Source organism: Coffea arabica, chromosome 10c, assembly GCF_036785885.1.
Source record: "Coffea arabica cultivar ET-39 chromosome 10c, Coffea Arabica ET-39 HiFi, whole genome shotgun sequence".
In the NCBI taxonomy this organism is placed as follows: Eukaryota; Viridiplantae; Streptophyta; class Magnoliopsida; order Gentianales; family Rubiaceae; genus Coffea; species Coffea arabica.
This window is the reverse complement of record NC_092329.1, coordinates 7789103-7814034: the sequence shown is the minus strand read 5'-3', so window position 1 is coordinate 7814034 and position 24932 is coordinate 7789103. Positions and strand designations below refer to the sequence as shown.

The 24932-nt window shown below is 37.7% G+C and overlaps 4 protein-coding genes and 1 long non-coding RNA gene across 12 annotated transcripts; 2 read left to right on the top strand and 3 right to left on the bottom strand.

The window, feature by feature from the left end:
- The first annotated feature begins 692 nt into the window (after nucleotides 1-692).
- On the top strand, nucleotides 693-4436 carry LOC113713353 (F-box protein AUF1-like). Of its 3 annotated transcripts, none has more exons than XM_072068988.1 (2): nucleotides 693-1910; nucleotides 3964-4436. In XM_072068988.1, exon 1 carries the CDS (start codon nucleotides 831-833, stop codon nucleotides 1881-1883), a length of 1053 nt encoding a protein of 350 aa, XP_071925089.1. In that variant the 5' UTR covers nucleotides 693-830; the 3' UTR covers nucleotides 1884-1910; nucleotides 3964-4436. The 3 variants fall into 3 exon arrangements, with proteins under 3 accessions (XP_071925089.1, XP_071925088.1, XP_071925090.1); XM_072068987.1 differs by having other exon boundaries at nucleotides 3953-4436; XM_072068989.1 differs by lacking the exon at nucleotides 3964-4436 and adding an exon at nucleotides 2148-2250.
- A 252-nt stretch (nucleotides 4437-4688) lies between these two features.
- On the bottom strand, nucleotides 4689-8350 carry LOC113713523 (uncharacterized). Of its 2 annotated transcripts, XR_011822389.1 has the most exons (3): nucleotides 8136-8344; nucleotides 5575-5761; nucleotides 4689-5464 (listed from the first exon to the last, which is right to left on the bottom strand). It is a non-coding gene; the product is annotated as an uncharacterized lncRNA (long non-coding RNA). The 2 variants fall into 2 exon arrangements; XR_003453560.2 differs by having other exon boundaries at nucleotides 4689-5761; nucleotides 8136-8350.
- Nucleotides 6471-8136, bottom strand: LOC140016054 (uncharacterized). Its single transcript, XM_072068986.1, has one exon. It carries the CDS (start codon nucleotides 8043-8045, stop codon nucleotides 6837-6839), a length of 1209 nt encoding a protein of 402 aa, XP_071925087.1. The 5' UTR covers nucleotides 8046-8136; the 3' UTR covers nucleotides 6471-6836.
- Nucleotides 8351-13487: 5137 nt separating the features above from the next.
- On the top strand, nucleotides 13488-15029 carry LOC113715028 (uncharacterized). The gene has a single exon (XM_027239177.2). The coding sequence runs from the start codon at nucleotides 13651-13653 to the stop codon at nucleotides 14752-14754; it is 1104 nt and encodes a 367-aa protein (XP_027094978.1). The 5' UTR covers nucleotides 13488-13650; the 3' UTR covers nucleotides 14755-15029.
- A 1685-nt stretch (nucleotides 15030-16714) lies between these two features.
- Nucleotides 16715-21022, bottom strand: LOC113713567 (TPR repeat-containing thioredoxin TTL1). 5 transcript variants are annotated; one of them, XR_003453571.2, is made up of 8 exons: nucleotides 20486-21021; nucleotides 19364-20363; nucleotides 19045-19240; nucleotides 18761-18933; nucleotides 18220-18550; nucleotides 17861-18065; nucleotides 17535-17758; nucleotides 16715-17007 (listed from the first exon to the last, which is right to left on the bottom strand). XR_003453571.2 is itself a non-coding variant. In XM_027237320.2 (8 exons), the coding sequence occupies exons 2-7, from the start codon at nucleotides 20302-20304 to the stop codon at nucleotides 17616-17618; spliced, it is 1989 nt and encodes a 662-aa protein (XP_027093121.1). In that variant the 5' UTR covers nucleotides 20305-20363; nucleotides 20486-21021; the 3' UTR covers nucleotides 16715-17007; nucleotides 17613-17615. The 5 variants fall into 5 exon arrangements, 3 of the variants coding, with proteins under 3 accessions (XP_027093121.1, XP_071925939.1, XP_071925938.1); XR_003453572.2 differs by having other exon boundaries at nucleotides 17540-17758; XM_027237320.2 differs by having other exon boundaries at nucleotides 17613-17758.
- Nucleotides 21023-24932: the final 3910 nt, after the last annotated feature.

Below are 24932 nucleotides of genomic sequence, written 5' to 3'. Positions count from 1 at the left end.
TAAAAGACATCAAAAGCTAATTTCGATCTTTTGTATGATGCCATGTGTCATAAATTGCAATTAATGATTATTAATTAGGTCACAAATTCGTCTTGTTATATTTTCTTGAGAATAAAATAAGAAACTAAAAGCGCTTCTCAGTCAGGATGTTTGCGGAATGGCAATACCTCGTCTAATTAATATGTAACGGCCCCTCTATTGTACCCAAAAAAAAAAAACTGGAATGGAAAAAGAAAAATTCAAAAGAATTGAAAGGTTTAAAAAAATGGTATTTTAGGGAAGTGGTTTGAATGTTTTGTGATTATTTGAGGAGAACATAGATCTCTCCAATTTCTCTTTTTCACTTTCAATCACTAAGATGAAATTTCTGAGAAAGAGGAAAAATCAAAGAAAGAAGAAAGAAACAAAGAAAATAAAGGAGGGAAAATGGGGAAAGGAAAAGAGAGAGAGAAAAAAAAAAGAGTTTAGAATAATAGAGAAATAATTATGTACCATAGAGGATACAATGAGACAAAAAAATGGATTATTGGATAATTGAGAAATGGGGTGGGATTAATTGTGATTAACCCTATTAAGAAATTACCTTTTTTTTTTTTGGGATGAAAAAATCACTCTAGTTAACGGGTCAACGGTCAAATCCGCAACCCCCTAGGACCACCCCCCAAGCAAAATCCGCACTCTGCCATATTTGGTGAGTTCTTCGAGCCTGCTCTCTCCTTCTCCTTTATATACCCCTATCGTCCCTTCCTCTTTCCTCCCTTTTCTCCCATTAAACAACCAACTAAATTTCGAAAAAGAAAACCACAGCCAAAAATTTCCCTTCCCCAGAAATGGAGATTAATGTGAAGCATCCGGCTTATGGATTCGATCAGTCCGACGGGTTCGACTCCATACCCGACCCGATTGTCCTCCACATCTTCAGCAAAATCTCCGACATCAAAACCCTAATCCGTTGCCGCTCCGTTTCCAAAAGGTTCAATTCGCTGGTTCCTCAAGCCGACTCGCTCCTCCTCCGAGTTGACCGAGTCATCTCTACGACCGATTCCGACGACGACGATGGCGACTCCTTCTTCCTCGCCTTCCTACGATCCATCGTTAAATCCCTCCATAATTTCATTTCCCCAAACAAGCATACCCATTTTGGCAGCCCGACCAGGACTCAGAACTCTCCCACCCAGATCCTCCGCGGGTTCGAGAACATCCGGAGTCTCCAAATCGAGCTCCCCTCCGGCGACCTGAGGTTGGAAAAAGGCACCACGATTAAATGGAAAGCGCATTTCGGGAAGACCCTGAAGAGCTGCGTGATTCTGGGGTTTCGCGGCGGATCTGAGGCAGATTTTAGCGGCGGTGGGTTGAAAATGCGGGTGGTTTGGACGATCAGTGCGTTAATCGCAGCCTCGGCCAGGCATTATATGATGCTCGATGTGATTAGAGAGCAGACGGATTTGTCTAATTTGGTTGTCAAAGATAAGGACAACGAAGGAATGGTTGTTATGGATAAGGGCGGATTGAAAGAGTGCAGAGAGCGGGGAGGAGAGGAAGAAGAGATGAACAATAACAACAACAACAGTAACAACAATCGGAGGGCAGGGGTTTGGTGGAAAAGTAATCGGACAACTGTGCCTGCAGTTAGGATGAGGATGAGGCACGAGGCACGGATGGAGCTATCAAATGGGGTGAAATTGGAAGGGGCGACGTTGGTGGTTGTGAGGCCCATAAATGCTAGTGGATGTGGTGGTCGCGGAGGAGGGAGTGAGGCGGAGGAGCAGAGCGGGGATGTGGGATTGGCGATGGGGGCGTTCGGAGGCGATGGAGTTTATGGGGAGGCTATTGAGAGGTTGCTCAAATGCAGGAGTTATATTCTTGAAATGAACTCCTTTTGAGTAAGCAACTGTATGATAGAGATATCAGTGAGTTATATTCTTTAGATGAACTCTTTTTGATTAAGGAAGTGTATGATAGAGATGTCTGTGAGATGTGTTTTGTTTCCGACTCTTTGATAGCTAGGCGCCTTTTATATGGTTAATGATGACCTAGAACTGTCCTTGTGATTTGTATATATCCTAGTTTTTTTGTTAATGGGATTGTACGAGTTTTGATGCTTGTTTGTCTGTCGAAAATCTGATGCACTTTCCATGTTCTTGCAGCAGATTAACCATTATGCTGTTTTTTGTGATTACCTCTTTCAATGGCTTCCAAACTTGAGAAAAGGCCATAACATAAATTTGATGTTTGAGGAATTTCAGGTGACCCTCTGTGTATGTTTTCTGTTTCTGGCTGGCCGAGCTTTTGCATTCTCGTTCCTTCCAGTTTGGGATTATATTATAGTGACTGCATTTATGCTGATGAAGCCACCATGAAAATGAAAACAGAGTTGTTGGTTCTGTGATCGTTTACTTAATTTTTTTCTTGGTGATTTTGTTGGGATTTTTTTCTTTATTGCATAGGAGTTTTTGTTTGTGTTTCGATAGAAGGTTCCAGATTCTTATGTCGGTAAGAGTTGATAGCTGCGAGCAAATGAACCCTTACATTTTAAGAACCAGCGATGCAATGAACCTTGTTATTTGTCTTGGAAAATATACGCGACAATAGAAAGGAGTAATGCAATGTTTGCAGTTGTGTTGGTAAATCACTAGCCATCTAGTGTTCCGTTGTCCCATTAGTTGCCCAGAATTCAACACAAATTCAGCAACTCGACATGTCAAAGTGCCATGTTCAGTCGCTGCAGTCACTACCCACATCGGCATCGCCTTCGTATAGTTTACAAAATGGGGAGGGCTGGTTGGGTGGGTGGCGCAGGGAGAGAGTGTAAATTAGAGGTCTGAGTTCGAGATTTTCTATTTACACAAAGAAAAGTCTCCCTCTCTATATATATATATATATAGTTTAGAAAAGAAACGACTGAATCTGTAAAAGCAGGCCACAGGGTAGATTCGAGATGACACACGGGTGGGGGCATAAACAAACAGATTTCTTCTATTGAAGGAAGGTTCCGCATTTCTACTGCAAAAAAAAAAAAAAAAGAAAAAAAAGGGGAGGAATGTTCAGCAACCTTTAATGAAAGAAAATAGCAACGTCCACCTGAGATTGCGGGAAGGATAAAGGCATTCAATTATAACTTAAGCTGCTCATCATAAGAGTAAAACAGAAGAAAACCGTGATACATCATTACAGATGATTATGTTCCCCTGTACGAGAAAAACAATCGATCATGACTCCTGAAAGGGAAAGAATTTTCAAAGAGCTGGTCCCCAGAAGAATCTGATCCCTCAAAATCCAACATATTGTTCGATTGGCAATAATATTTGCTAAAACAAAATTTTAATTAGATATTTTACATGTCTGAAACATAAATCCATGGGGGCAAAAAGAGTTGCATTAAAATTCGTGACTTGGATCTCCATCTCTGCGGCAATGAAGTGAAAAACTGGGGTCAGCAGAATCAGTGCCGTCTCTGTGTATGCAGTTGTACGTGCCATCATGTCTCTTTCCTATTCAAGTATAGACATTAGAACACCACAGGGTCGGAGCAATGCTGAAGCCAATATGCAACGGAAACTAAATCTATCCTCAAAACTCAAGTACCGATAAAAGCTTAAGAGTACGAACTGACCATAACCGTACATGTATCGGTGAATACAGATGACTGCACATAAAGCCTCTGTAACATTTTGCTTTCTCCCCCCTCCCAAAAACATCGTGGCAGCCTGCCTAGGTGCTTCCACAGGGATGTGCTATGTTTCGGATTCTAATAGATAGATCTTTGAAGTGGTTATTGATGACTTGGAGCAGTTGTAATTCGTATTATATATTTCAGTTTTAATTTTTGCTTTGATGGGATTGTACAAGTTTGATGCTCTCTCTTGTTTGCCGAAAATCTCAAGTATTTTCCATGTTCTTGTTCGCTGTTTCTGTCACGAAGAGTTTCTGAATTGCTCTTTTTTTTGGCAAGGGAACCCGCAGCTGTTATCTGAGAGTGTGCACTGAATAAATCCTATCCCACGCAACAGCTCACAAACCGCACGAAGGGGTAAGACGCACCAGACAAATCCTGTGCAACGGATAGATATTCCGGAAGAGATTCGAACCCGAATTGATAGGAAGACATTCACCAACTCAAGGGACTCTAAATTGCTGTTATTCATTGCAATTTGGGATTATAGCTGCTTTAATTGTGCTACTGAAGACACTGTGGAGTTGGTTTTGGACATTCTACGATATACATGTCATAATCCTTGCAGTTTTAGTCATTGACCTGGTTGATCTTTTCCCTGATATACATATCATAATCGTAGCAGCTTAGGATTTAGCTAGGGAAGTGGTTTGCTTTTGCTTTGCACTGTCGGAACTTTTTGTTGAGAATAATAAGGCCATCAAATGTTCACCACCTAATCTTGGCCATTTAGGTGAGGAAAGTGTTGCCGCACTTCCGACAATTCAGATACTTTTTTTTTTTTGTTTTTGATATTCATCGATACAAAATCTTTTCAAGCAAAATGTTGGCAAGAATTCCAAGGAAGGATGCAGTAGTAGTATTTGCTAATTGTGTTATGAATAACTCGACTCACTAGCCAACTAGTGTTTTACATCAGATTGAAAGCATTAAGCATCCTTTACCAAAGGACTGGGCCATGAAAGGAAATAGCAACGTCCACCTAATAATCATACCTGAAGCTGCTCATAAAGAGTAAACCACAAGAAAACCATGATAGCAGTACATCATTACCAATGATTATGTTCCACTGTACGAGAATAACAATCAATCATGCCTCCCAGACATGACTCAGAGAAATCTGATCTGACAAAATTTAACATGTAGTCTCAATTGGCAATGTTTTCTAAAACAATATACTATCTAATACTACATGCAACGGAAACTAATCTATCCTCGAAACTCGAGTACCATTAAAGCTTAAAGTACGAATCGACCATAACCATGTGTCAATAAATACACACAGATCATTGCCCATAAAGTCTATTTAACATTTTGTTTCTCCGGTTCTCCCCACAACTGCATAGCAGCAAGCCAAGGTGCTTCCAGCCACCGGGAAGTCTCAAAGACTATATATCAACTGGACGGCCGGCTTTTGAAACAAGGGTTATAGTAGTGGTTATTAGATAAGCCTTCGGGCTCGTTCTTGGGCAGACATGGTCATTCTTATGGAATGCTCCACATTCTTTGCAAACTTTGGTTTTTCTGATGTAATGGAGTCGTGTCATGCCTTACTGTAATACTTAAGGAAGCAATGTAGGATGATGCACTCGCACACATACACACACAAACACGCTACGATAAAAATGAAAACACACTTGGAAAATTCAGAAAGCTGAGGATAAATTGACTGCTAAGTGAATCAAGCACCTTTCCTGACTCTTTGCCAGCAGTTGCTTTTACGTCTTCACAATCTCTCCCATACGCTCTACCGGTGCCGCAGATCTTTGTCCTTCTTGGGTTTTCGAATTTCTATACAAGGTAAATCAAAGTAAAAGCAGGTATCTGTATGAGCAGCTATCCTTCCCTACTTGTGTCTGGTTAAATTCGCTATTGAAAACAGAGACGATTGTTATACTGACAAGAAATAGGAGCCTTCTTTCACTCTTATATTGCTATTTCTTCAGTGGCACTTGAACTCATGGAGTTACGATCTCCTCTGGAGAGAACAAATGCAAGACAATGGAATCACAACCAAGTACTTGAACTTCTGCGCTTCAGTATAGCGTCACACGAGTCCCGTTTCCAAATCTCAATTTCTCAGAAAACCTAGCATAAACCATGGCAAGTTTAAGGAAAGCCTTGAGCACAATGAGTTGCAATTTAAGGAAAAAGATCTCAACACGGGTTAAGGAGAAAAACAAGAACGCTTTATAGTACTCAGAAATCAAGAAGCCATCAAGTAGTTGTAAGTAGATGCTATGTTGCTGAATGTAGGGGATCTGGTAGATTACAGTTCCAAAGGGGCAGAAGTTTAATAAAATGCACTTCTCGATGAGTACAAAATCCTTGTTTCTGCATGAAAATCTCAAAGTTTCGAATGTTCACATGTACTGATACCGGAGGATAACCAGATTCTAAACTTTGTGACTAGTTAAGAAGAACTTCTCAATGTCAATGGTGACTAACAATTCGCCTGCAGTTAAACAAAGAGCCATTACTTCCTAATATCACAATTCTGCTAAAAAAAGAAAAGAATCCCTTGCCAGCAAAGTTTCAGATGAACCTCCAGTTACATCTGTATTGATATCATTCCAATTATTGTCACCTCAAAAGTCATTGATGGCAAAAAGTGTCGTCAGTTGCTGAACGGAATTTATATGAGGATGCAACAAGAGAGCACATCTTTTATCTTGCCAAAAGTGCATGATTGGAAGTATCTGCAGGGTTGTTTCTTGCAAGGGTACATCCTAGCACTCATCTCAACGTTATAACATCCACGTCTATGATATTACTCACTGAACTTGAAAGACAACAATAAAAGGAACACAGTTTTATCTTTCTCATGTTTTGGAGACTGCATACAAAGTATCAAATAGATATACATGAAGATAATGCACCCACCTACATGAACTAATTAAAGAGCTTGGAGCACTAAACAATAATCAGACAGAGTGATTAATCAACAGGCTATCTTTAGCAAAAATCAGTAAAACATCTCAATCCTTACAAGATTACAAGATTTGAAAGATTATAATCTTTACAAGAGATGCCATGAAGCACTAATCATTTACTTTTGGATAGACAAACAGTTTTTGATCAGCTGCAGTTTGACTTAGAGACTTCAAATGTGGTCAGGTGGAAAGATGGCAAAGATCTGGTCTCGAGTCTTTCTGTCAAATTGTCATCTAGAATAATCAGACTGGGAAATATCCTTAGCCCATGCACCCTTTAATAGCAAGTTAAACTCATCAACTTCATCTACATAAGGGAAAATGAATTTCTTTAAGAAATAAGAGTTGGAAGTCTTATATAATGTTGACAGACTAGGCCATTGCTTAAGTAAATTCCTAGTTTCCAAAATCTGTAAAGCATTCAGCCGTGGCTTGAGCCTCTTTTCAATACTGCAAGTAAGCACTTCGGGCTGGTCAAATATATCTTCCAAATTATACGCCCCAGAATCAAGAAAAAAATTAACTGTCTCCTTAATTTTCCTGCAGGAAACAGAAAATGCCTGTGGTCTTCGCTGGAACATTGATAGAACTTTGTCTTCCGAAAATCCCAAATCTCGGAAAGCATCCCATTTAAGTTCCCAGGCTACAGGACTCATTGAGGCCACACTCCGAAGGGCATGAAGAAGCATCTTGGATTTCGGATCACATCCCAACTTCTCGAGTTTTTCAACAAATTTCTTCATTCTTTGTGGCCTCTGTGTTAAAAACCTAGGAAAGATATATATATTTCTGATAATTCTAGGTTTGCTAATCCCGCAACTCTCCAAAATTTGAATATTTGGAACCATGGTCTTCTCCAAATCACATTTCAAATATACCCCGAAACCAGCATTCCTTAACACCTTAGCAACTTCTGAAGTAGAGCCCAGAAGATTCCTCAAAACCATAACCGAAGGAGCAATTGCATTATTAGCACTACGCCCTAAAATCCAAGGGTCCACTGAGATAATATCAGCAATATCAGGGGTTAAAAAGCCTAAATCCTGGAGAATCTTGATCTTGGGCTTGATAGACTTATCAAGATTAAGAGATATCACTTGAGGGTCTTTTTTCACGAGTGTTTCCAAGTGGGCTCTTGAAAAGCCACTATCTTTTAAGAATGATAATACCGAATCCCACTTTTGTATATAACCATATTTTTGTGGGATTTTCAGCTGAGCTAATTTATAGGCCACAGTAGTAGCAGCTTCAGATGAAAAATCATGTTTTCTCAGCAGGGCAATGATTTTTGGGTTAAGAATTCTTGAGGTTTTTTCTTTTAAGGATGAAAAGAAGAGGACAGATAAAGAGAAAGCCCCATGGCCATAGGGTTTATGGATGAGATGTGCAGGGTTTTTGAGAGAATGAAAGATTAAGCTTTTACATAAATGAATTGTCATTTTGCTGATAAATTCATTGACAAAGGTAACAAAAATCCAGAAGGAAAACAAGCAAAAGAAAGAACGTGAGTTGGCAGAGAAATAAAATACCAGGATCTCGAATGCCTTTCAGATTGGTAGCTTCCTTTGCTCAAGAAACTGCACCAACTTGAGATTCAGTAACATATTTTCACGGTTTAGGGTTCACTTCAGGGTTGAGGGAAATGGGCTTTGCTAGGGTTTTTGGGATTGGTTCCGGAGAGAGAGAACGGCTAATTGAATTGGCCGGCCTTTTTATTTTATTTTATTTTGGTTTTGATTAGTTGTTTTTGGAGATATTTTTCAAAAACAAACTGTAACTGTATATATGAAAAATACTGCAAATGTTTTTTGAATTATTTTTAGAGATATTTTTAAAATGTATTTTTAAATTTTTATTATAATTTATAATTTTTTTAGGATTTTTTTTTTAAATTTTACATCACCTACCACCACCCCCTCTCTTTTTTAAAATTGAGGAATCAAAAAACTTGTTTTTTTAATTTGCTTATGGGGTTGGGGATTAGGAGTTAACTAACTTCATGAAAATTTTTAGTTGCTAAACTTGTAATTGGTGTATCTGGCAAATCTTCATTTCAGTCCCGCATACTTTAAAAATTAAATGGAGTAATTTGATTTATTAGGTTATTCACTAATCATTTTTTTTTTCTTAACAGCGGAAGAGGTGGAATTTAAAAAGGAGAGGGAATCGAGAGAGTAGAAATTCATTTTAAGATTTTAATTTTAGCCACTGAACCAAAGCTTTCCCAACTCACTAATGTTTACTTGTTTGATATAAAAATCCATTTTTTTATTACTTTGTTTAAACAAAATGCCATGCCTATGCTAGATTCTTTCTAAGGTTTGATGATTAAGTATTTGTCTTTTTATAAATTTCTGTTACTCCTTTTAATCGAGATGTTTGTTAGATTGAGTTTTTTGTTTCATAATAATGAAAAAACAGATTATATTCTAAAGGTGTATGATATGAAATTTAATAGATCAAATTGTTTTCTTTTCAGGAAAAAGATGGTTTCCTTTGATTATTAATTATTAAAGGAACTTGCCCAATAACTCACGAGTTATGGAATCTAAAATGGATCATGACCTTACAAGTTGAGTTCCAGTTTAAATCGATTGATGTAATTCTTATGACTTTTATTATGAATTTATATAATTTAAGTGTAAATTTGGATCTATCAATTCATACAATTACATTGCTAATTACATATAAATTGTATGAATTTACATTAAATATAGCAAGAATTACATAAACGCATTTGAATAAGCCATAACTCAATTTGTGAGAGGCCCTAATCCATCTAAGATATCAGCTCAGAAATACTTTCTTTTGCAGTAATTTCTTAAACTAAAACATCAATGTGCTGCGGGCTAGGCTGAGTAAGAACTAGGCTGAAGCCTAGTTTCTTTCGTGTGTGAACTCAAAGCCAGATCCACGGAGGAAGCCCAATTTCTTCTTCAACTTCTTATTTTTGACCATTTCATTCAATAAACCTGCACTAATGACAGAGTTTCTTCTTCAACTATGACATACAAATTAAACAGGATTTGGAATATCTACAGTAATAGGTGCATTTGCAGAATTTTCTTTTTCTTTTTGACAAAAAAACTTATTATTCAAAAGAAAAAGAAAATGGAAAATGTCAACAGCGAACCGTACAGATATCAAATGCGAGGGCTAGGTCATGTAAGTAAGATTAAGCCTAGTCATTTCAATAAGCCCAGAACTGAATCTTACTTCTTTCTTCAAACTTGTCTCGGAGCCAGTTATTTCTCTACCTAATATCTTGTGGATCCTTTAGATTTCAATACGCAGATAACAGGAGCATATCACGAAGATTTGTTGTAATCGATCATTCATTCGTGGGTTCAAAACAAGACAACCAAGTTTGATTTAAATGTATTGCTGGAACAGGAATTTGAAGAAACAAGAGTAGCTGCCCCTGCTCCATGTCCAACATACCTTCACAAGTTAACAAGCCAACTGGCTTCATGAAATCTGACAAAATTCAACATATAATTTGTTCGTTCTTCCATGCAAAATCAATGTCACAATTTCCTCAAACATTTTTTATTCCTGCTTAAACTTATATACTTTGTCTTAATTCTGCAGGCATCAGAAAATCATTGATGGGCAATGTCAAGAACAAGTGAACAACCCACCCCCCCGTGTTAGTGGGACTAATTATATTTGTCCCCAGAAATGGCTACAATTGCATCGGGAGATTATAAACTTTTTTGGACTGCCGGTGCATGGAGCAACTCTACTCGCATTACCAGCAACAATTCCACTCATGGCAGTTTGGCCAAAAATGGCAAGTCATTCATCTCTTTTTCTTTCAACTTGACCTCAAAAAACCACCATTAGTTGGCTTATATACCACTCACCACGTCAACCGGAGAATTCAGGTTAATGCTGGAAATTTACAGGGCTTTCTTTCTTCTTTTTTTTTTTTTTTGCCACAGTTTTTCTTTCTGTGGATCTATGGAGCTGCTCATTCTAAACTGCTCTGGACCACATATGCAATGATTAGGTAGACTAAACTAGAGCAATTTATACGCTTGACCTTGAGAAAATCCCGGTTGTAGGAAACCTAGCGTACACGGAACAACAGAGGACTATTATTTTAAAGAAGATTTTGGGTCCTGTAATCCGTAGTTACGGCATAAATAACACCTTGCATCATTACTACACCAATAAAAAGATTAAAAAAAAGAAGATGGAATAGCATTGTAAATGGTGTAGGTATAAGAATCCAAAATGACTTGTCAAATATGCGTTGGCAGATGGGGGATCATACCTTTAATCCTTCTTTTTTGCCACTTTTTTTTTTTTTTTTTATAATATATTGACACTTGGAACTAATTAGAAGTAATGTCAGTTAGGAGCCCCCAATTAAACTAAAATTCAATAGTCTAACAAGTGAGCTGATGTTATATTTTTAAGTGTATTTGACAATAATAATGATTCTGGCATGAAGTTGGGAGCTTTTAGTTTGCTTTACCTGCAGGCTTAAAACTACAGAACCTTGTTATCTCCTAGCCAACTAACTGCATTATTGGATCAAATTATTCCATCACCAAAATCATATCATTCTGATGGAATATCATGATCCCTATTTATAGGCTTGGTATGATGATGAAGGGGGGAATCTAATAGTCATCTGTGTATATAGCAGACTGAAGCTACAAGATTAAAACAATACATCACATGGTTTTTTCATGGTTTAAAGAACACATTTTTAAGTCCATCATCAGAAATTTCACACAACTCAACTCGTTAGTTAGGTCACCAGACTTTGTGGATCTTCTCAAGATGTATTGGCCCTCAGATAATACTAAGTACCACATTGGTGGTTACATTACAATATGCTATAATGCTGCATTATTTTTCCCAGTCCTTTCCTGATAGGAAGGAATCTTGAGGGAACTAACTTTACATCATCTATCCACCTCCCGCATTGCCAAATAGGAGTGCTACCTCAAAGCACAGACCTCTCAATTTCTGAGTTCCAACCATTTTCTTCCAACCCTACATGTCCATGGGCATGCACCTTAACAAAAGTTTATAGTGACCTATTTTATTGTACATTGCATTTGTTCTCAGGCTTTCCTGCTCCCGTTGGCCCCCGTGCTTTTAATGCCTACCCCTCTTTATAAAGCTCAACACCAAAAGTCAGCAACCTCTTTAAAGTTGAGAAGTTTCAGGGTCCTGAAAAAGATTCTTTACTTACTTATGTTCTTATTTTTTTAGGAGGGGAGGGGTTGCGTTGTCTCTGTCATTTCTGGACAGGGATATACCAGCAGCAGATTCGAAAGCCAGAGGTAAAATAGATAATGCTAAACGGCAGTAAGAAGCAATTGCAACAGTTTCTGTTGTGTTGGATTGAACTTCAGTGTTTGCTGATTGGGGAGGAAAATTAGACATTTTGCCTCCTCTAACCAAGGAAAATGGGTGCCATATGTATCCACTTTTTGTATTCAACCTAATCAAACATCTGAACTGGTTTCCTATGTGTCACATTTGCCTCTGGCAACAAACTAGTGTCCAACTCTTCATTCACTGACAATGTGTAAGGCTTTTTTCCAACCTGAGAATTGCAACCTCAAATTCTCTTAAAGTAACTAACATGATATAAACCACTGGCCCAATGGCTCAGTGGTCACCAGGGAGGGGCTTAAGTCCCTCCTTGGGCTGTAGGTGATGATTCAAATCTCACCTGCAGCGAAAAAAATCTAAGGGTTGTGTCAGAGCACTCCCTTGGTCTAGTTGGGTCTGTATATCCACTAGCTTCCTACCACAGCCTCCTTAGGCTTCCCCTCCCTCCTAGATTAGGATATACAAATGTATCGTTGCTTACAAAAAAAAAAAAAAAAAACTAACATGATATAATATGGGCAACTGCAGAAGGTATAGGTAACGTGATATGAAATTCTTTTGTGGCTGGAATTGGAAGCCTTTTAGAACATGGACAGTGCCTGAAGACCTTGAATCACTGTTTCGAAAGACACTAAACAGTGTCAAGACATCCATTTGAAGGCATTAATGGGAGGAAATTGCCTGAAAAAATAGTTGCCAACCCTTTGTCCAAGCCACAAGGCGGGACCTGCCCTTTTTTCCCTATCTCAAAATTTAAAGTGACAAAAAACTTCGTGGAAGGACCAAACCCAAAAGTTGAGAAGTCTAATCCTAAAGCAAGATGCAGTTATGGGTTGGGGGCCATCCCTTCATTATGGCATGCGCATCACTTTAGTAATTCCACATTTTGTTACCATCTAGCTAAACTTTTGGCACCCTTTTCTCTTCTCTGCCAGAGTATTTGTGGAGAATGCGGACTAGATTGTAGTTATATGCCTTCTCTTTTAGTGCATACTTCTAACGCGTTAACAAATGCAGTAAGAGGTGTGCAGGCACTGATTTGCTACACAAATATAATTAAGATTGAATGAGATTCGATGATTATCTTCCGCTGAAGAAGTCCCTCCTAGGATTTGAGCTCACCAAAGCCATTTTATAATCTAAAGGTTAATTTGGTAAAGAAATAAAGAGTTGTTTGGTTGTTGGCTGGTTGGAACAATTTGTGCGAAATCAGGGCTAGGAAAGCACTATGGCTAGCATGACCCTTAACTGGCATGGGCTCACTTTAAAGTTGAGAGCTAGGCATGATTGGATCATGAAACAAGGCTCGTGGGCATCAACTTTTCATTTTTCTCTTGCTTTATTTAATTTGGTTTGTCAAAAAAGCAAAGGCTAAGGAAGAAGTTCGGTATTAGACCAGTGACCCTATTTTAAATAAAGAGAGCAAAAAGGAGTGGGATTGCAACAAAATCAACATTAAAGATGGTAAAGAAGAAGGACACATAATTCATAAACAAAAAGTTATAAAAGGAAAGCTGTCAGTGCTTTGCCTCTCTCACATTTATTTTAAATCTCATCAAACCAAAGCACTACTCAAACCCCACGCATCAAATTTCGCATAAACAGTTCATCAAGCACAAGATCTAAAGCCATAGTAACTAGCAATAAGAAGAGCAACTAGAGGAGCAAGAGGAAGAAGAAGGCAAAATGAAAAGCAGAGAAGGCAAAGGGCCTCCCTCCACAGATCTATTAGTATGTTTTCCATCTAGAGCCCATCTGACACTAATGCCAAAGCCAATTTGCAGTCCAGCTAGGCCTTCAGAACCAAGCAAACGCCAGCACAACCACCACCAGCACCAGCACCACCACCCGCACAGCCACCATCATCACAACCACCGCCACCACCTAATAAAGAAATCTAGCACAAGAAATGGAGTTGCAGGCCAAGCAAGCCCAATCCTGTGGGCCAAAAACAAGCCAATGAGCAAGGAGATTGATGAACCAACATCACCAAAAGTCACTTGTGCTGGCCAAATCAAAGTAAAGCCTAAAGCCAGCTCATGCAAGAATTGGCAATCTGTCATGGAAGAGATTGAGAGGCTACACAATAAATCAAAACACAAGAAGAGACCAGGTTGGGCTGAAGCACTAGGATTCAAGAAGGATGTCATGCAGTTCTTAACATGCTTAAGAAGCATTCGATTCGATTTTCGATGCTTCGGTGCATTTCCTTCGACTTCAATCACTTCTGATGATGAAGATGACGTTGATGAAGATGATGACGAATGCCACCAAGATCACCATCAAAATAACCATCTTGGCAAAGATGCAAGTGACGATCATGATAGTGAATCTTCAAGAACTGTTTTCTCCAAATGGTTCATGGTTCTTCAAGAAAACAACAGCACTAATAAGACTGAGTTGGTCAAGACAGACAATAAATTGATTAAAGAAGAAGCCACTGAAGCACCTTGTGCTCCTCCACCGAATGCATTATTGCTCATGCGCTGTCGATCTGCTCCCGCGAAAACCAGGCTAGAAGAAAAGGAAGAAGATAATGATGATAAAGAAGAGGAAAGGCATGATGATGACGATGATCATGATCATGAGAAGCAAACAAAGGAGCAAGAAGATGGTAAAAGGGCTGAGGTTCTAGCCATTGAAGAAGAGAAGAAGCGGAAGGATAACTTAGTTGTGATGAGATGTGGCACTGCTGATTTCTACAAATTTTCTTCTGATATAGCAAAAGAAACTTGGGTTGTTGGTGGGATTAAAGATTCACTATCAAGAAGTCGAAGTTGGAAGAGGTGATACATGATTATTACGATCAAGGTCCCTGCATTTCCATATTCTTCTTGCTTCAAATTTTCTTGTTAATTTTGATAATTTTTTTTTTGGGTTACGTGATATTTACCTCCTATGATTGATGTTATTTATATTCTGAAATTGCGTGGAAATCCTTGAAATTCAACTTTCTCTTTTTCTGCTTAGGAAGTTGAAGTTGTATGATGTGGTCTGATGTGCAAAGCAGATACTCTCAATCCATATGTATATAGCCATTTGAAGTTTAAAGTTCCCAGCTCAAATGCTACATCTGATAGAAAGTTATTCTGCCAAACGCATCTTCTTATGAGCAAATCCATTACATAATTAACAGTTAACTGATCATGCCATTTCCTAGCTCTGCTCTTTTTTGTTCATTAATTTGTTTTCGATCTGCTAAATTTTCTGATTGATGATGAAAGTTTGACATGAAGATGAAAGCTAGTTTCTTTTGGCATGTTTTAAGGGGATCAGCACTGTGGATGTACCAAAGAAGAGTAGGAAAAGCGTAATTTAATCTATATTTTTGTGCTTTTGTAGCAACAAGCGAAAATAAATGGATGCTTCCAATATTATTGAAATTCAGAAATTCTTGGCAAATTTGTGAATGTTGAAGGAAAAAAAAGAAAAAAGGTCACTCGAACCGAGGATGATCTAGAAGGCCCTTGGAAAACTCAGGCCTTCATGATTACTGATCGGAAATTCGGGATCTAAACTCTAAAGAAGCCGCTGCACATGACATGAAGAGCATCTTTCTTTTTGAAGGTGCAAAAGTTCTTCCTTAATTTCCAGTTAATTGCTTGGAGCATCATGCAAATGAAAAGAAATTATTGAAAAAAGAAAGAAAGAAAGAAAGAAAGAAACAGGAAGGCCATGAAGATGGAAATCCAATTAGTAATAAGCTTCTTCAGGTTTTTAAATTTGTAAGCCGATGTCGTAAACATAGATATACATTTCATAAACCATGTCTCCAATTGCTTTAAGAGGTTCCAATATTTAAATTTATCGGGAAGGAATCCAAATTATTTTATTTTTTGGTGTACAATTACTTAATATTGTACTAGGACAAGGTGTTTTTTCTTTTTCTTTTTCTTTTCCTTTCAAGCAAAGAGGTTGAAATTCCCAAGAAAAGGAAAAGAGGGGGTTGTAATTTAATTTGAACTTGAATTTGTGGAGGGATTTTATTTGGACTTGGGCATCGTACAATGACACTAGTAACTAAACTTTATACTTCAACGTTAGGTATTTCTCCCAAATAATCCTTGGAACTTATTTTAACTTTCCAAGATAAAGGGGATGCTAAAAGCACAACTTTTTCAAGTGAAAATAACAAATTTACTAATTACATTGTTGGAATTCCTTCAGCATCATTTGCTCGACAAAGGTCAAAGGAAAATTCTGAAGAGATTCTAATTGATTGATTGACAGACTTTGCAAAATATGCTAACTACTAAGTTACACGCATCTACTTAACTCACGCCTAAAATTCATCTAACTTCCATTTTGGACATACGATTAGAGCATATGTCCCAAATTTGCTAGCTTACACTCAGATGTTTCTATTGAATCTGACAATTGAAAATCTGCTAGTTAGATTTTCTCAAACAATGGAGAGCATATGGATTGAAGATTTTCTCAATGAATCATTCATTCATTCATTCTACCTCTTTCGTTATTTTCATATTGAGTTAGGCAGTTAGGTGGATAGCCACTGAGGGGGTGGGGGGATCTTCAAAAGGGACATTATTATTGCCAACAAAGAATGTTTGGTGGTAGCAATGATATTCAATTAGTATGTCCCTCTGTTATTTCAATCCAACCCCAACCCTCCTTATTGCTGGTATTTGGATGAATGATGGTGCTCCCTTTGTCATTGACTTTCCAGGCAACGCAAATTTTCAGGCGGTCAAATTGTGAAATCAGAAATCATAACAAAACAAAACAGACAGCAATCAACAATCAGAAACAGTTTATAAAATGAATGCAAACAAACATTTGATGAATTGAATAATCGAAATTGACTAATAATTAGCTTAATATTCTCAAACAACTAATAGAAAGAATAGAATAGAAGACATGAAAGTGTACTCAAGGTGAAAAGATACACACCCAAAAAAAAAAAAAAAAAAAATTGAGGAAATATATACAAACTTCCACTTAATGTCTGACGGTTTCCTTTACTTCTTTAATCTCCACAGTTTCTAAATTGCTCATGTATTGGATTCTCTTAGCATCCAGAACCTGATACAGTCATTTGGCACCCCACATGAGCCATTGCCATCAGACATGTAAAACAAACAAGTTAAAGAAAGTCCTAGCAAATGCTGCATCTGATAAATTCCAAAAGTTGTTATCTAAACTTATATATTTGATCACTATCTATGGATAGTAGATACATCAGTTTTCAAATCCCTTTATTGGCAACTTTATGTAGTTGAGGGGATGCAATGCAACTGCTCCCCCAACTTTGAGGAAATTATGTTTTAAGCTTAGAAAATTTATATATTTTGGATGTTGTTATTTATTTGTCCCCCTCTACCCCCCCCCCCCCCTTCCCTCACAAAAAATTTTAAATTTTCTTTCCTATTATATATTGCTCTCCCAAAAAAAAAAAACTTCATGAATATTACCCTTTACAAGAGTGGAGTGGTAGACCTACGAAAAGTTAAAATATCAATGGAGAAGAAATTTTCACAACAAAACTTAAAAACAATTTAGATTCGAAAGCATATCTAATGTACAAAAACAAATGAAAATTTAAAATATACCGTACTATTGCTACATTTCTTGTAGTCTCAAAGTTTGATCCGCCTAAGTTTGGGGTCTTTGACGCATAAATTACAAACCTTTTAATGGGTGAAAATTTCTCTCAAGGTTGTCACAGAGCGGCCGAATTCAGTAGTACTAGTAGCAGCAGCACAATTTGCTCCACTGCTGGTATCAAAATCAATCCCATTTGAGAGCTTGAAGCTGGTACTACTACCATAGAACTCTGTATCCATCGAAAGCAGTAAGGAAGTGTAGGCATTGATAAACAATTAAACCCGATAAAAATACAAATGCATGCAGGATTGGCAATCAAATTGTGAATTACCGGCTGCTGTGAGAATTTTTCCCACTGGCTTGTTGCTAATGACTGACTTCAAATCAGAACTGGTTCTTGGCTTTTCTACCTCATAGTTGTGCTGCTTTTTCACCTGCTTTCTTGCTTCTTGGAATCCCTTTGTTACCTCCTCATCCCCGGGAACTACGTGCATCAGCGTCTCATAATCTTCCAGTGCTGCCTCCCATCTTTCAAGCTAAATCATATGAAACATGAGAGAGAATAAGCGATCTGTTGTTCATAGAATTGGAATTAAAGCAAGGCATCCAGGTTTTTGTTTCTTTTTTCTTTATACTGTTGAAAAGCCAAGGAAATTGGACAAGAAATTATGTCCTTCTACTGAGAGCTACCTTAGCGTTGCTATCCGCCCTTCGCAACCTGGCTTTGCTATACGAAGGTCGCACTTTAAGGGCCTCTGTACAATCTTCAACTGCTTTCTCATATTGTCCCAGTTTAGATCGGCAAGCTGCTCTATTGCAAAGCAAGACAGAGTTGTATGGCACTTCCTCTAGTGCTGAAGTATATGCAAGAGAAGCCTCAGCATACCTTGATGCATTGAAAAGCCTGTTTCCCTTTATCCGTGTTGATGCAACAAAATCAACCTTCTTTACAAGTGATTTCACATCATCACTGGAATCAAGTCGTGCTGCGTGTCTTGCAGCAGCCACAGCATCCTCAAACCTGTCAAACCATCAAAGGCAAAGTCCAGTTTAGAATATTAAATCTTGTTTCTTTATTTATGCTGGTGTTACATGGTAGTAATTGGATTGTTTATCCTCCTTCCAAGACAATATATCTCGTACCACAGCTATCTTGAATTAACTGATTCCTCAAGATACATAGAGTCGGATTGAATGAACTTGTAGGCCCAGAGATGACTATTCTACTAACCTGCCTGCAGCCATGAAGATCTTAGATCGAACTACCAATAACTTAGCAGTTTCAGCTGAGCCAAGAAACCTAGTATGAAGTTCAATGTCAAAATCAGGTCCTTCATCATTAACTTTGTATGCCTCGTCGTCCCTGAAGAGTTCCATCAAGGCCTCTGCTTGCATAGCATAGATCTTCAAAAGGACAGAGAAACAGAAGGCGTCAAACAGTATAATGACTGCATGGAACATGGGACAATGAATTTTTAGGGATTAGAATTTTCTTCATGGAATAAGATATTAAACCTGTTGTGCTGAATCTGCACCCATTGCTATTGCAGCCTGACTGTGATTGAGCAATGTCTCCCAATCCTTTCGTCTCCGAGCTCTGGAGCACCTATTTAGGTGTGTCTCAAGATTCTCAGCATTGGAAATGTCCTTACTGCTAGCCTTGCGCCCTGATTTCTCGAAGTGATCTATAGCTTTCCCTGCTTCTCCCAATCTGTTTGATTGTACGGACAACGATAAGTTCTGTTAGGTTTCAGACATTCCAGCAGATGACAAGATATCAAGTTTTCATTTATTCTAGAATGATTTCATTTTGAGCAAGTTCAGATTGTTATACCTGATAAACAATCTTGCCAAACGATAATGAGCATTATGATACGACGGATCCAGTCGGATGGCCTCTTGACACTCAAAAACTGCCTCAATGAGATTGCCTAAACTCATCAAAGCAGCACTCTTGTTGCTATAGAAAGATGCCTTGCTTGGATCAATAGCAATTGCTTGATTGTACAGGTCCAATGCCTCCTCGAACTTTCCCTCCTGGTACTTCTCATTACCAAGACATTTCAGTGCCTCAGGGTCCAACTTATTCAACGAACCAGAAGTATGGTTCCTTTCAGTTGGCTTCTTCAGAATGTTCCCCATTGCAGCTGTGGCCGGGGCAAATTTACCACTAAGATTTCCCTTCCGAACAGTCCTAGAATTCGCAGAATCACTCAATGATTTATTGTGTCCTTTCTGCTTCAAGTTTCCCAAATGGCCTACAAGCATAACACTGCCTGTGGACGCACGATACAGATGTCCCTTGCTACTGACATTGGATTTCCTGTGACTTGTCACACTAAACTCGCTTGAAGTGAAGGTTGGTTCCCTCCTTAACATCCGAGTGTACTCAGAATTCACTACTTGCGAGGTACTGATCATACTTGAATTGTTGACAAATGACATTGAGCTTTTACTAGAATGTCCAGTTCTGTGGCCTTGTGCGGTGGAAAACATTGTGCTGTCCATGCTCGGTTTTCGCGGTGCTTTTTCAGCTAGCTTCAGAGGAGGTTTAGCTACAATTGAGGAGTCCATGGCGGCTGCCATATCATTTTCGTCCGAGCTGCCTCTTTGCCTCTTTGAAGCATAAAACCTCAGAAACTTTACAGGTGTTCTCTTGCTGCTGTCCCGAGGAATTGGCGACTCTGATGTCTTTCTTGGCTTCAACACCCCACGTTGCAAAATTGCTCCCACCAGTCCACACCCCTCCTTTCTAATCTCTGGAGTTTCTGCCATGGAAACCTCTTCTAACAAACTGGCTGTTCACTGAATTTGTCAAACAGTATAAAATCTACCTGATGAGTGATGCAAGAAACAAAAAAGAATTAATTTGTTGCAGGAGCTTTGAACTCTCTGCTGTTACGTATAAAATAAACAGGTGATCATAAATCTTGATGTGAAGAATAAATTAGCATACCATTTTAATCTTCAGCCCTGTAAAGAATTTCAAATCACATAAAGGAGAAGAAGTCACAATATGGCTTCAGAGAGAAGAGTTCAATGAAAGGTCAAGTTCATCAAAGAGAAGTATATACATATATATACATCTTTGAGCCTCAAGAGTGGATGCCAAGGAACCAACTTTATATCTTTTGCCAGTTGAGGCTCTGCCAAATCCAAATTATAAAAGACTAGCCAATAATCATATTAATATACTAGGATTTACTTGGACATCTTACCAACAGAGTTGTAATAATAATCTTGTACTTCGACAAAAATTTTATAAATTTTTGTGACAGTTTCCAATTAGTACTAGAAATAAGTAGGACCTGTTCAAATCATATCCAGTATATGGACAGTAAATCAGCTCAATGGTTTAAAATATTTCAAGTGCGAAAGCCTTTTCATGAATTAGAGCCGGTTCAATTCAATAATAAGGAAAATGTTAGATCGAATTTTTCTTTTTTGAGGAAACTCAATTCAAAAATCAAGACAGATAACAATAATGATGTAAGGAATTGGCAGCCTCCATTTCCTGGTCATATGACGAAATTGACAAACTCCATAGTGCACACAAGGAACCAAGAATAATTACGTGTGAAAAAAATGACATGCTTCATAAAATAAAAATGTCAAAAAAACAGTTGTCAAACGTTTTAAATTAAAAACCAATGATGCATTTACTCAATTGGCAAAGATCGATCTAGTTCACGTGAGGCATATATAATTACCAAAATATGTAAGATCTAATCAGCCAATATCTGAATTTCTTGAATCAAACAAAATTGTTGTATTGCCTTGTAAATTGTAATTGTGGCTTTTGTTTTACTATTGGAGCTCAAAAGAGTGGTTCTGGAGATGGATATGGTCACTGAACAGAAACTAACCCCCAAAAAAAAAAATTAATGATCTCGTTTGGATAAAAATTACTTATACCACACCACAATTTAGTGGAGACATGAAATATTTTTATTTTAGAGCTTTTAGAGTCGGTGCCCTCTTTTCCTCTTTTTTTTTTTATTATTATTATTATTTTTTGTGCCTGAGTGGAGGAGTTGGAATTGTGGTTGGCTTGGTTATTTGTCTTTTAGGGTACCAAAGATAGCACAAACGGACTTTGCTTAGTATGACCTCTGATCACCACTTGGCTCGTTCTCCGCCTTTTTTTTTGGAGAATTATTAGAAATTAGTTACCGCCGGCTTTAAGTAATTGATAGTACAAATTAACAGTTATAATTAAAGAACCAGCTCCGGCCGGCAACACGAACCCCCTCACAGAAAACATCTCCATCAAGTTTGACCAGATCAAAAGATGGGCTAATTATCCTGAAGAAATTAAAGTGAAACCATCCATGAAAATTCCTTCATTGAGTAGCAGATGATAGGGTATGAAAGTTGCCTAATACCCTAAAATAGTTTATCTCAGTATCTATACCACCACGTAGGAGGAGAATGCAGACGGTAATTTTACGTCTACTGAAATATTACCTAAAAATTGATTAGGGTCAATTTTCATTTAGATGGAACTAATTAAAGAAAAAAATGAGAAAGTAAAACTTTTCACTTAACAAATTAAACAGGCCATTTTGATCTTTTTGGTGATGATCCATGCATGTTTTAACTGTAAACAGGCCAATTTAATCTTTATGAGTTGCAAGCCACTGTATAATTTTTTTTGCCGACAAAAGTGAAAAAGGAAAAGAACAAAAATTCTACAGTCCCTTTAGATGGAAGTAGATGGAAGATGATGAGGGAGCCACAGCCAAATGCTACAACGTGGCTCATAAACTAAATCTTATACAATCATCATCACTTCTTTCTGAACTTCCTCAGCTAAATGCCGAAGAAGTAGTCAAACTTCACACCTCATTTGACTCAAGCAGATCGATCCTTTAAGCCAAACAGAGGTTTTTGTACCCCATTAACCTTTAGTAAAATTTGATTTAACCTCTTTACAAGCATATTCTCTTCTCTTGGATGCTGTTCATTTGTGTGTAATCCCAGAACTGTGGAATGTGAACTTGTACCAAAACCTCTTGAAGAACAAGAAATAATGGGCTGAAGTGGAAATGTGAACAATTGGGTCCAAAGTCTATCTAATGCCGTATAAGAGGCAATTTTGTTGTGGCGACAAACAATATATCTGGAAACCAGAAAGCAGGAACTGGCAAGACCATTACCATTTCATCTTGAAGAGGACTGCATTATGAGTAATCTTTTAGTAATCATTTGATAAAAGTATTATTCCAGCTGTGTATTGGAGATGAAAATGTCCTTTGAGTGAACAGCACCTAAAAACAGAATAAAATTCTTGCAGATTTGATCCATGGGGAATTGGAAAGTAATCTTTGGAATTAAGTGGCTACATCTTTACATTTATAATGATATTCCAAGTTAGAAAGGGACAATTAGTTGTATATTATTCTGCCCCACGAATGATAAATTTATGAGTCGTCTATTGTTTCCCTATCAATCTTTGTAGGATGATTTAGCAGATAAGAACGAGTTTCTCAATGTTTTAAGCTAAAACTATTGCTTAATAACTCTTGATTATCATATACTAGTTATTTTCTTACTTCTTCCTCATTCCCTTTTTGAAACCAGAAACTCCTGGAGGTTTCAACGAAGCAAGAATATGGGACTACCCATATATTTGAATCCCCACTTTAGTGCAATTAACAGCTACCATATACTTGTACCGTAATTAGTAATTACATAACCATTTAGTATCTTCATGAGGAGGACTCATTTCTTCACTTGTTTTACTGCATTGCTTTGATCTACGACATTCGTAGTATAATATTTTTCAAACTCAAATTTCTCTTGACCGACAATGTCCACTGCTGCAAAAAGAATTAGCACTTTTATTCCGCCAGTCATATTAATTGAACGCATGGCTCATTTGGAAAACGGACTGAAGCAAGGCACACAGTATAGAAAGATCGCACACAATCTTTGAAACGCCAATAAATCTTCCAAGTTTGCATGCCAACCTAATTATTAGCCAGCCGTGAGCTATCTCCAATGGATTTTTGGCTTCCTCCAATTTTCACTTCTTTTTTTCCTTTTTCTGACTCTGACCCTATAGGGGAAAGATAGAAGAAGGGCTTTAGCTTAAGGATTTTAGAATTTACAAATTTTAGAAGTCTTCATCAGTGTTAGTACAAGTTAATTATGACATTTCGAGGGGTGTCACATGATTGAAAATTTATTCATAGTACAATAGATTGATTTCTTCTTTCCCCCATTTTCTTTATATCCGGCCAAAGAGGGGTTTGTTTGGTCGGGGGAGTTATTATGGCTTTTTGGCAATGTTATGAGTGGAGAACCATTCAGCCTGTAGAAAGCAAGACAACATTTCACGTGCCAATCTGTGGAGCAGATGCTCACTTAAAAAGTGAAGCTTCAAACACAGTACATAGCAATACTGAGAAAAATATTTGGCACAGAATTGCTGATAAAGGTGAGTCCATTTTCTTGATTCTTAAGCACTCGAGATTCTTCTTCAAGCTCCTTCTTGTTGAAGCTGAAATGATATCGATCGTAGGGGAAAAAAAATACTAATGAAGAGGAATTTTTGCTAGAAAGTCAAACGTAGAGGGTGAGAAAAGTGTAGGCACCAACTGCATTTTTTGCCATGTATGCACGTAAAGCAATAAAATCTGGACGCCTGATCCAAGAATTCAAGTGGGAGCTAGGTTTTTGCTTCATACTTGGATATGCCCTGCTTTCTAAAAGACATTCACAGTGGGATCCAAAGGCTCATCCCATTCCTAGGGCTTTGGAAATCTTCCTCAACCAGCAATCCTGTTGGGGGTCCTTGACTTATCGAAGATAAACCTACACAAAATGCCTTTAATTCGCTCGAAATTAATTTATTGATGATGTACCATTTTTCTTAGCTCAATTATCCAGGATACTGTTGTAACTTGTACTTTACATGTTACATCCAGTTTATCTGAGAGTCTTTCTTGCAGTTGCAGTGAGTGTGCTTGGATAGCTCGTTATTTGTAAATATTATTATATTCACATCATAGACATATATTTTAGTTACTTTATTTTTTATTTTTTAATTATATTTTTATTTCACGTAAATCACATTTCAAAAAATACTGTAATGTTAAAAAAAAATTAGTTACATTACAATTAAGTTATTAATTCACCCGTTTCAAGCGCATGTCATTTTTCACATAAGTCCTTATAATACCAAGTTCCAACCAAATAAATCATGCTTCACACTATGCTTCAACTTTTGTCCTACTTGAAGCAACTTTTGTCCTACTTCCACAAAAAAAATTAAAAAAAAAAAGTTTGAAAAAGGGGAATTTTCATCGGTCGGAGCCCCAGTAATATTTGTGCTAATTCATTTATCACAGTTTGCTATAAAACCAACACAGAAGAAAGTTATATTCATCATTAACAGT